Source organism: Mus caroli, unplaced genomic scaffold (genome assembly GCF_978045245.1).
Source record: "Mus caroli unplaced genomic scaffold, Mus_caroli_1 scaffold_7, whole genome shotgun sequence".
NCBI classification, from domain to species: Eukaryota; Metazoa; Chordata; class Mammalia; order Rodentia; family Muridae; genus Mus; species Mus caroli.
This window is the reverse complement of record NW_028227262.1, coordinates 141,370,238-141,382,782: the sequence shown is the minus strand read 5'-3', so window position 1 is coordinate 141,382,782 and position 12,545 is coordinate 141,370,238. Positions and strand designations below refer to the sequence as shown.

Here is a 12,545-nt window from a genome sequence, read left to right as displayed (position 1 = left end):
GTCCAGAGTTCAAATCCCAGCAACCACATGGTGGCTCACAACCATCCGCAATGAGATCTGGCGCCCTCTTCTGGAGTGTCTGAAGACAGCTCCAGTGTACTTACATATAATAAATAAATAAATCTTAAAAAAAAAAATCTGTGGTTATAGTTCATAGCAGCAGGAGCACAGATGGTAATGAAGCTTGCTAAGGTGTCCCTGAGAAAAGCGATTCAAACACAATACTGTGTAATAGTCAACTAAGGAAAGAAAGACATCTGATAATGGTTAAGTCTCACAGGACTGTATGATTCACATGCATCAAACAACAGTAGCTCCAGCACACAACTGGTGGGAACTTAACAATAACCTCGTGCACTTGGGAGAGAAACTTGTCATGATGTATACTGCTTTTGAATATATATATGCATCCTAGCAATTTCAGTAAGGGCATAGATGCTCAAGAACCTGGAATGTGTATCTCCAGAGACACAAGTTGTGAAAACCCCTCGGTGATGCTGGTGCAGTAGTGAAAAAATAAAATAGAGACAGCTCAGTTGATCATCACCAAAGCAATGATTAAATATATTGTTATATATTCTCACAAATATTATACAATTATGACATACATATGAATGCATGCATATGAATAAAAGTGCATGTATTTTTTAAATAAAAAAAATCTAACAAATCACAGAGAAGTACATATTATAATGAAAGTCTTCTAGGATTTTGACACCTAAGTAATAAATTATTTGTGAATGTATTTATATATGGTAAAACATGGGTTGATTATAAAGCCAAATGAAAGCATGAAGGGATAGAATACAGACAGTGTCATTCTTACAAAGCTATACGCTGTGCAAGTCTATATCTTATTTAGGTATCCATAGATCTTCCATAGATCTTCCATCTAACCATAGATGTGTGGTCTTGCATGTAAAGTTACCTAGAAAAGCCAATAGCAACACAAAATCTGGAGTAGGATCTCTCTGTCCTAGAAAAGCGATGGGGAAAGGGCACAGCAGGACTTCCCCAGAGTCAGCACTTCTGACCTCTCTCCATGTGATACATTTTCAGCCTGTCTCATCTTGTTTTAACTGACAAGACAGGTGGCATGTATTCTTTTCATGCCTTGGAAACTCCTGCAATGTTCTTTTTTTCAGGGATAGTTACTCTTCCATTTCCTTAGGCTGGAGCTTTTTGGCGTTCAACTTGAATGAGAACAACAGGCTGAGGAGGAGGAAGCAGTCTGTAGATGCTATGTTAAAATACTGTCTCAGCTCAGAACTCTGTCTCCCCACACTTGGTACAACAAAGTTATTATAAAATGATGGTCTGAATTCTCACTCCTTGGCCATAAAATCCAGTCTCATTCACATATTTTTAAAGGAAAAATGTAAAACCTGCTTCATTTTAATACATAGCTTTAGTGTACAGTGAAGGCTTTGACACTGATGAGGAACGGAAAGAGTCAACTTATCATACTGTTAGTGAGTATTCAGACAAATTTCTACCATCACTTTGGGCTAAATTCGTAACTTCCCTCACCATCCTCCACCACTATCCCAGCATTCACATGTAGACATTCCTACACTGTTCAAACCAAAGTCCCTCCCCTCACAAACCACTGATGGGTTGTGAAGGTGCTGGAACGGTGTGGGCACAGGGAGGGTGGGGTGTGACCTGTCATTGTATGTGTACTAGAATGACGAAGAATCAGGGCCACACCACAGGTTGTGAAGTAGATGGAGTCTGTGTTCTAAAGTTACACAGCTGAGTTCAGATCCTAGTCCTTCTGCCCTTCCGCTGTATAGGCACTTAATCAGACTGTATCCCTAGAAAGTGGTCTACGCCATTCATGAACGGTCTCTACTCAGTGTATGCTCAGATGTGGTGCACTGTTTGTATCACACTCTCTCTAAACCTCTGATCGAAGCCCATTACTGTGCTTGTTCATTGTTTAATGCAGGTTTCTCGACATTCTTTTTCACTGTGGAATCTGTTTCCTGAGCCATTGCAGCCACTGAACCAAAAGCGAGCGCAAGAGTTGACCTGTTTGTCATAATACCAGCGAACCACATAGTCGCCACAGTTCCCAGGCTTCAGGGCTTCCTCGCATCTTGGATCTAGGGAGAAAACAGGATGGGGTTACTAGAAGTTTTTCTCTCAGTGAAGATATCAGGGGAGAAAGCAATGGCTTTATGAAGTAATATAAAGTTTTTATTCTGTGTGAACTCGACAGACCAACCAAAAGTCTTTCAACTTTATGAAACCTCACTAAATTGCACATTTCCAAGAAGGCATGAGTGAGAATCCATTAAGTAATAACTCTGGGGGATTAGCTGATAGGAGAAGATGTGATTTTTTAAAAAATAGTCTCACTAGGTAGCCCAGGCTCGTCTTGAACTTGTGATGTTCCACCCTCCACAATCTATTTCTCCCATGGAGACTCCTTACACCTAATGGAAAGGAACAGATTTCCACAACTCCTACTACTAGAATAAATAGCTTATGTAGTGCAACGGGTTTCAAATCCCTCTAAGCTCCTATCAGAGTTGGTATTGTTACTTATGTGTATGTTGCTAAATACATACAGGGTTGAATTTTCTCTGTACATACGTTAACTTGTAGAAAACATGTGCTGGATCAGAATCTGAGTTATACAATCAAGGAACAAAATCTCAAATATTTACATTTATGAAGAACACAGGGCAGCTGGGGCAAACAGGGAAAGCAATCACCTCCAAAATATTCAGGTTAAAACCTGTGCTACAAGATTTCCATAACCGCATTTACTCCCAAGAGAGCTGCCTCTCCAGTCCCATGTGGCCCAGCCAGAACTAGCTCGTCTTCCGAAATAAGCTATCTGTTTCCTCTTGTGAAGACTCTAGAGACCACTCTTCTACAGCAGCTGTGTGAAAGATGTCTCTTACCTTTGTACAGAGATTTTTCTGACTGTAACAAATTGGGATTTGGAGTTCTTGTTTCCACTCCTTCACGGCTGCCGAGTAATGGCTCAAGTGTATTGGTGGCTTCAGGTGGGGTTGGGATGGCCAAGATACCAGCCTCAGTCAACACATAAGATTCAGTCTCTTCATTTTGGCCTCTAGAGACATTAAACTACACACACACACACACATCATACACCACATCACATACATGAAGTATCACACATACATGACACATTCATATTACAGAGACATCACATATACCATGCAAACACACACACACACACCACATACAAACATTACGTATACATACAGCATTCATATAAGACACACACAAAAAGAAAGAAAATATAACATTACAATTTTTTTGACAATGTCAACAGATTTCTTGGAAAATATAGAAAAGGTTTTTCTATGTTTTGTCTCCCCAGCTGTCCAATGTTTCAAGTAAAGCTTACAAAATCATGTCCCAGCCCTGACTAGATAAAGAGCGACTTGCCTCCCACTTTGTGCGTGTTCTAGTATACACATTTATTGCCTACATCTGGGCACAGATGTTATTCTGCTGAGAAGTTCCAGGGAAAATTACATGCAGGGTAATTCATAAGTATGTAAAGCTGGAAAGGGATGGTGTTTGTTCTTCTTTTAGTTATAGCTACGAATAAGAAAAATCAACACTAATTTAGCATTTTATGGTCTTTTTCAGTTCGTTTCCTAACACTAGAGCTCTTAATGAGATATTCCAAAATATCTACCCAGAATTCAGTGAATTTTGAGGCTGAGAACTGGGACAACAGACAGAAGACAACAAAATTAACGTGAAAGCAACTTGAAGTTCTATTTGATTGTTTGCTTAACCCCAGCTGAAAATCTTGCCACCTCTCCTACCGTCTGTCACCCAGGGCCCAAATAATGCCCACTGTTGAAGGGTGCTTAGCTTCTAAGAAGTTCTGAGAAACACTTGATCTCTAAAGTACACAAGATCATAACTCCAAAAAATATTTTTTAAGCAAAACTTTCAAGTTTTATCTCAATTTTTGATATATAATGAAATAATAAAATTTTAAGAAAAGTTGCTGTCAGTTTTCTGGCTATTATCAAGAGCTAGGCAAGTCACTATAGGAATAATGGAAGTGAAAGTAGTTTTGTTTTGTCTTGTTTTTGTTTGTTATTTTCTTGGAGCTCAGCTATACAGAGGAGTCAGTCCCTTAACCTTAGTCCTAACCCTATATTCTTATAATGGTTCTCTTGCTCCTACTCTTTATTTCAGTAAACAAACCTATGAACTAAATAGTTTTTCTGATACTTTCTTAACCAGGGATGCCAGCAGACAGTGAGCAGAGGCAGCTGTCACCGTTACATGCCCTCTGCTAACTATTGTTTTACAGTGTTTGATCCATATGCACACACATGCAAGCACATGCACACATACTCCCAACCCTATCAAGTGAGCACGCTTTAATCTGAATACTTATAGCTGCATGTTTCATCATTACTAAAGTACTACCTGGTGAGTTCAGAGCAAAACCATCCATTAGAATCCGATAGATAGCGCTTAAATCCTATAGATAGCGCTTGATGCAAATATAACAGTAACTTCTCCCTGCTGCAACACAGCCTTTGGTATAGTGGTACATTCTTTGCAGTTCCTGTTTTCAGAGTGGCCCTGTGTGTGTCGGATGGTCTAAGTATCATCATTTCTTACCATCTTAGACTAAACATTAAACATTTTAAGGCTGGCAGCCCTCCAGTGGGAAGGGAGAAAGGTCTCAACCCAGGGAAGATGTACTGCTGTTCTCTGCCCATAGCTTCTTTAAGTGATACTATATCAAAAGAAGAGCCACTGCCAGTGCGTGTCGATTGCTCTGGACAGCATGGTCTCCTGAAAGGAATTACCTCTGCCTTTGAATCTGCTCATCTCCTGGGATCTGAGAAGTTCCTCTTTTTTCCACATAGAAATGCCTGTTTGCTTTCTAAATCACATGATCATTTAAGAATTTTCACAACTGTAACATTATACCACATTTCAGAATTAACTTTCTTCTATAAATGAAAATAATTTCATCTATCTTCTGGCTCAGGAAAGCTTGAGGCCATTAAACAAATGTATAACTGTTGTGGTTGGCAATTTAAAATTTGCTCTTCCTTCTTACAAAAGCAAACATGTTTGCTGAAAGGGTTTTTAGAAAATAATGGGCAAGCAAAAAGAACAATAGAAATCAGAAGCAACTCTACTCGCAGATAATTACTGTTGATATGTTTCCCCTGCTCTATTTTTTTCCTATGTGAATGTATTTTTAACAACAAAAAATGCAGGCTGGAACTGTAAGTCACTTGGTAGTGTGTTCACTCAGTCTCTGAAGCATTGGGCTGAATGCACAGGAGATCCAAAAGACAACAAGATCTGCGTGGTTTTCTATGCTATATGCTATTTTTCTTAATATATAGTATCAACACTGAGCATCTTTCACTGTGACAATACACAATTTAAAATGCTTAATATACATGACTATAATGCTCCCATGTGTGTACATGTGTGTGTGTGTGTGCTCATGTGTGTACATACATGTGCCATACTAGGAATTGAAGCCATGACCTCTCAAACACTCTTGCCACTGGCCCATACACCAGCCCTCTATTTATTAATTAATTAATTTATTTAGAGAGATCTCACCATGCTGCCCATGCTGGCCTTGACCATTCCATATCCCAGATAAAGTGTGATCTTTGATTGTCCTGCTTCAGTTTCCAAGGTACCCAGCTTATAAACCCTGCATTAGGATGTCCACCTTACAATGGCCTTTTCTGAAATATTTTTTCTATTCGAAACTTCATGGCTAATTGGGTTAAACACAGATACTTAATGCTTTTCGGGCAACATCCTTTCCAAATGAATGTCTACGAGTTTGCACGTTCACTGGGCATATCATTCTTAAGCAATCATCACTTGCTAGTTCTTAGGAATGGAGAAGTAGGTGACTGACAGTTTGACAGATGAAAAATTCTCCAGCTGGCTATAGAGCAGTGACGCAATCTGTCTTCTCTACATCATGACCACTATCCCCACCCCCACTGTAATCTGCAGCTCCTTCATCCTTTTCATTCATCCACAATATCTCAAAATCACCCTTCCTCCCACAGACCGGGAAGCATTAGTCTGCATCTGAAAAGATTCCAATAGCTCCATCAGGACCACTGTTCTTTTTCACATGGTGCTCAGCACCTTATAATCCTCCTCCAGTGTGGCTCATACAGAGTTCAATCATTAACCACTCTACACCAAGAAGAATATGCTAACCCCAAAGATGTCACTTTGGGATATTAATTATTTTGAGGTGAAGGTAGTTAGAAATAAATATAAGAAGGCCACTCTTCCTTTCTTCATTGGCCTAAAAGCAAGACATCATTTTTTTCTAAGGTGTCTCCTGCTCCCTTCTCTACCAAGGACAGAGTTATCAGTAGAGATATCAGTGATGCTTGGCAAAAGGATAGTGCCAGAAGACTGTGGAACAAACATGAACTCGCTTGTATCTCCTAGTTCCCGTATTTTCACCTCAATCCTTGGTCTTGTCTCTCCTCTCCAAAGTTACTGTTTTTAAGGAGGCCACTCAAACTCACATGCAAGCCTCCCTTGGAGTCAGTCACTGATGGCATGATCCTCTGAGCATGTATGTTGCTCATGTTAATAAGCCTCTGTTTGTTTCTACTCTTATTAGTCTATCTCCTGTCAATCAGATTTGCAGAGCCCTAGCCAATGAGCCTAAGAAGATACAGGATAAAGAAAAATGTTTTCTGTTCCCAATTTTACATCGATTCATGTTTTCTGTGTCTCTTAATTATCATTGCCTGTTACTGTAATAAAATGCCCTAACAGAAGCAATGTACGGAAGACAGTTTCACATCTCCAGGTATACTCTGTGGTAGTCAAGGCAAGGTGGAGGAAACTTGAATCAGCTGGTCTTATTATATCTAGGGCAAGAGCAGAGGACAGTGAACTAAGGCATGCATGCTAGGGCTCAGGTTACCCAGGTTTCCAGACCACCTTGAGCTTGGACCGCTTTTCCCCAGACTGACTGGGCCTTTTACAGAGGTAGAATCCAGGGTTGTACTCAGCTTAAAGCCCCCCATATTTTAAATGCCATTCATCATGAAGTAGCACAAAAAAGTTAGAAGTCTTTTAGAAATAAAATATACGTGAAATAGAAGCACCTCCACATTAGAATTCATAAAACTGTGGGGAAAAAAAAACAGACTTGGGAGCTGAGGAAATAAAGTATATATCTTCAGTACTGAGAATACCAAGTTTTCTGACTCTCTGTCTGCAATATTTCTTCTAGGTCAGTTTTCAATATGCCCGCTGCCTTGTTTTCTATCCTGTAGGACAGAACACTTCTCACTCAAGGGGTAATGGGTTGTCAGCAGTAACAGTCAGCACTTACCCAGCAGCTTCAGATTTTAATAAGTAGCTATTTCCTAGGTTTTGCTGAGGTTTGACTTTCTTACCACAATGAGACTATTAATTTTACTTTATAAACAAGTAAATTGTGATTTGGCCAATATGAACACATATGTAGACGTGACTTATTCATGACCATTTATAGATACTTAATTCTGATTTTAGGAAGCCAGCTTAATTTTGCCCACAACAGAGAAACTAAACGATGATAGCTCACTCTGATGTCTCTTGTAGTTTTCAGTGCCTCTGATTATAGCCTTTAGGTAAGGCATTTGGTCATCGTCACTATAATATGATTAAGTAACCTACAAAAGTTTACTTCTATAGAGCGCTCAAAGAAAATACAAATGAATCTCAGAGAAAGAAAAGGGAGAAAGACTAGGTAAGGGGGATATATTTAGTATGTAAAAGGCAGACAGAGAAAGAGAGGAGGGGGATATGTTTAGTATGTAAAAGGCAGACAGAGAAAAAGAGGAGGGGAATATGTTTAGTATGTAAAAGGCAGACAGAGAAAAGGAGGAGGGGGATATGTTTAGTGAGTAAAAGGCAGACAGAAAAAGAGGAAGCACTTCAGGAACGGAAAAAGAGTAGGCAGAGAAGGCGGGAATTCACCTTCACACCATGGCAGTGATGTGACACATGAGAGAGAAATCAAGTAAGCATTTGACTAGCCAGTCCTCAGTGGCCTCCCTGGAGAGACATATTGGAGGCTATAACCTGACTTCAGGAATTTTCTACAAAGCAAAGCAACTACAGTGAGATGGGAAAGGGGTGAAGTATGAGAGAGAATTAGGTGTGAGAGAGAACTAGGGGCAAGTAAGGGGAGGGAGAAAGGGAAAGGGGAGAAAGGGAGGGAACAAATGAGTAGAAGAGACTGAGACATAGGGAAAATAAAAGGCCAAAAAGCAAAAGAAAGACAGTAGAAGGCATTAGCCTAATGGGGATTGTTTTATTCTGAGAAGATAGATCTAAATAGGATATTAGCGAAAGAGCTGCATTAATTCAGAGAGTTGGCTTATTATTTTTTTTAAAGATTTATTTATTTATTTTATGTACATGAGTAAACTGTGCTATCTTCAGACACACCAAAAGAGAGTACCGGATCTCATTACAGATGGTTGTGAGCCACCGTGTGGTTACTGGGAATTGAACTCTGGAAGACCAGTCAGTGCTCTTAACCGCTGAGCCATCTCTCCAGCCTGAGTTGGCTTATTCTTAAGATGGGAAAATCTGAAACCTACTACTGAGGTCTGGTGGGGTGAAAAAGTAAGGTCCCAACTTGGACCAAGAAGAAGGGAACACTGAAGAACAGAGGTGGAGGATTAAATAGTCTCAGGTCAGAGCAGAGGCTGGGATTAAGAATACATACAATTCCAGTGTCAGGTTTGAACCTGATCAGCGCTGCAGTTCTTTGAGAGTATTCCAGTAGAAGCTAGGCATGTTGGCTCAAATCTATAATCGCAGCACACAGGAAGTTAAAGCAGAAGGATTGCTGTGAATTTGAGGTCAACCTAAGGTGCATAGTGAGTTTCAGGTCAGCATGGAGCACAAAAATAAGCCCCTATCTTAAAAAAACAAACACAAATTCCCACTGGATTCTGGTTTGGCAGTGGCTTATTTGGGTGACCTTGATGAAGTGATAAGTAGAGAGAGGGGGAACTTGAGACAGAAGCATCCATCTGGTGCAAGCGAAGGCACAGGAGACATGCTGATCTGCAATGCTCCCTGGTGCAGAAGATTCATATAGACTAGAGGCTGCATTGAAGATGTCAGGGTGATGTCAGGAAGAGGGAGACTTTCTCCCCTACTTCCTCCAGCACACCTCCTCTAGCAGGTAACAACGCAACCCTTGGGGCTCATCCCACACTAGTTTGGCTGTGCCTCTCATCTGGTTGCTAGGAAACCATTATGTACAGAAACCCCACATCCTCCTCCTTCAGGGAAGAAGAGGTCTAGCTGTCAGTTATCTAAGATATATGTGGTTGAAGAAGAATTTTTCAAAATACTAAAAAAAAAAAAACGGTTCATTCCTTTCTACTTCTTCAAAAAGAAAACTGTGTAAGTGAAGAATTCTGTAAGAAACTAGTTGAAATGCATTGACTCCCATCTATGCACACTAATTATTAATACATTAGAATTGTGAAAGGCAACTTTGCACAGGAACCGAAGATGCTTGTGGAAGTAATGGGTCATTAACCGGACATAACTGTTGGCCTGATAAGTTAATGTTTAATTGGTTTCACTGCCTCATCCTCACTTATATCATGAAAATCTTAACCCAATTGTCCAAACCAGAAAGAATAAATAAACATGAAGTGTTGATATTATTTTAGGCAGCATCCACAGTAGTAGGTTTTCACAGGACTTTTTTTGAAGGCCTTATTTATCCCTCCCAGTTTCTTTCTTCTCCCTGTTCTACCATCCCTACACCACTCACCCTTTCACAATCCATCATTCTCTCTTGTCCCCTATGTTCTATCTCCCCTCCCTCAAGTCCTTCCCCTCCCCCATGGCTCTTTACTAATTTCCAGACGTCTGTGGGAATTCAAGTTTTGGAACACATACACATATCTGCATTCTCAAAGCTAACCCCTAAAATAAGGGAAAACATGCAACGCTTGTCTTTTTTAAGGCCCCATCTTCTCACTCAGAATGACAGTTTCTAGCCCCAGCCATTTACCTGCACACTTCATTTTTCTTAACAGCTACATAACAATCTGCTGTGTGAATGAACCACATTTCTATTATCCTACTCATTGGGTTGTTTCCACTTTCTGGCTATTGTGACTAGAGCAGCAATGAACATGAATGAATAGGGATCTCTATAGTATGACATAGAGTTCTTCGTGTATATGCCAAGGGATGGTATAGCTGAATCATACGGTGGATCTATATTGGGATTTTTGAGGCATTTGTACACCAAGTTCCATGCATCGGCAGTCAGTATGTGTTCCCCTTTCTGTATACCTTAGGCCAGCATTTGTCATCTTTTCTTTCTTTTTCTCTTTCTTTCTTTAAACTTAGCTATTCTGACTACGGTAAGGTAAAATCCTATAGTAGTTTTAATTTGTATCTCCCTGATGGCTAAATATTTTGAACATTTGTTTCATCTTTTAAGAACTCTATTTTTGAGTTGAGTTTTTGTTTGCTTGATTGTGGGTGTACTTTGTATATTATAGATATTAACTCTTTATTAGGATGTATGGCTGGTAGAGGCATCTCAACCATTCTGTAAGCTGCCTCTTTACACAAACCATGTCCTTTGCTATGCAGAATATTTTTGGTTTTAAGTTCCTATTTAATAATTGTCAAGTCAGGTATAGTGGCACACTCCTTCAGACCCAGGAATCAGAAGACAGAGGCAGGAAGATCTCTATGGAGTTCAAGGCCTTCTGGGTTCCAGGAAATGAGTTCCAGGAAAGCCAGACTATATCATAAAACCCTATAAGCATCAATAAACAAAACAAACAATTTTTTGTCTTAATCCTCATATTACTGTGATCCTAAAATCTTATTACTTTGTAATTTTTGTAACAATTTCATTGGTATTTTTCATTGAAGAAAATTTTCAGTTTTTTTTTCTTTTAACCCAGTAGCTGGTATAGAATATATTTCATCTGTCTGCTATGTATAAAACAAAACATAATTTTAAGTTCTGTAAAGGGCACAATGTTTAATTCGATGTATATTGTATCCTCAAGGGATTTTAGTCCATTAGGAAAGTTAAGTCACATACATGTATGCATATTTAATTATTAATAATAAAGTATAATAAATTACAAGAGCAAATATAAATTTTCCCAAGGAGTGGGACATAATGAGGTAGGTAATCACATATAGCTCCCTAGGCAGGTTTACTGGCGAAACAGCAAAGGTTTGCAGGCTATGGTTCTGGAGATTCTTACTACCCTTATCTCTCAACAGGCATGTTTCAGATATCTAGAGTACATCTAAATCAGTACTGAGACTCCTTCCATACTTAAATATAATGCTTAAAATGTTAGGTTTTCTTTGAGGTGGATATCATCAACTTAGATTTCACATTAAAGTGTGTATAATTCATTCCCTAAGAAAAGAGTTTGGTAGAAAGAAAAGGAAGAAGGAATGGCAGGTGCCCAAATGAAGCAATAGAGGACAACGAAGAAAGAAAGAAGACTCACACACAAAACAAAGAGAAGTAAGGCATTTACCCACTTTGCAAAATAGCCTAAAGACTTGGGAACGATTTGAGAACCTAAATGTTCTGATTATTCATTTCATCTTAGAACCTTGGATATTACAGCAGACCCTCGTACACAGAAGACTCCTGGGTGTTCTGAGTAAGAATGCCCCCCATAGGCTCATATGTTTGAATGCTTGGTCCCCAATTAGTGGAACAGTTGGGGAGAATTAACAAGAATTAACGAGTATGGCCTTGTTGAAGGCAGTGTATCACTGGGGGTAGACTTTGAGATTTCAAAAGCTCATTCAAGGCTCAGTCTCTCGTTCCCTGCCTGCTGCCTATGAGTCAGAATGTAGAGCTCCCAGCTATAGCTCCAGGGCCATGACTGTCTTCTTTCCCACTGTGATGATCATGGACTAACCCTCTAAATTTGTAAGTCAGTCCCAGGTAAATGCTTTGCTTTACAAGTGTTACCTTGGTTATGGTGTTGATTCACAGCAATAGAAAAGTAACTCAAGCAATAACTATTTACATACACACCTAGTTATGATAACATTTCATTTCTGGGCATGTTCATTTCTGTTCATTTCTTTAATCAATGAAATTGCTCAGTTACTCAAAGGGTTAAATTGAATATAAATGTACAGTTGACTGCTCAGACTAAATCCATGCTGGAAAACTGATTGCCTACAAGTTCATCCACTAAGAAAGCCTACTGACACAGGGGCATTCAACAAAGTTCCAAGTCATTGTGACCTTCTACTATCTCACAGTCCCCACTAAGGGAGCTCAGCCAATACTCAGTTCTGGGCCATGTGGCAGCTGTTTTATAAAGCCAAACTATTTCAGAAGTACTCTTTTGAATCCTCCCTTCCCCCACCCTTAGCTAAAATGCTTCATCTGTCGTGATCAGTTAAAGCCACTTGTTTCTCAGGGTGATCAGAATTCCTAGAAAACCATAAGAAAGGTATTCTAGGAATTTACCTATTGTTCCTCA

General features: G+C 39.5%; 1 protein-coding gene across 1 annotated transcript in view; it reads right to left on the bottom strand.

Moving 5' to 3' along the window:
* Positions 1–647: 647 nt before the first annotated feature.
* The window catches only part of Col28a1 (collagen type XXVIII alpha 1 chain), a 215,723-nt gene continuing 203,825 nt past the window's right edge, over positions 648–12,545 (bottom strand). The window contains exons 34-35 of the mRNA XM_021165439.3: positions 2,916–3,102; positions 648–2,108 (exon numbers count right to left, since the gene is read on the bottom strand). Coding sequence (XP_021021098.1) covers positions 1,936–2,108; positions 2,916–3,102 — 360 coding nt within the window. The 3' untranslated portion in view covers positions 648–1,935. The remainder of the gene's footprint in view (positions 2,109–2,915; positions 3,103–12,545) is intronic.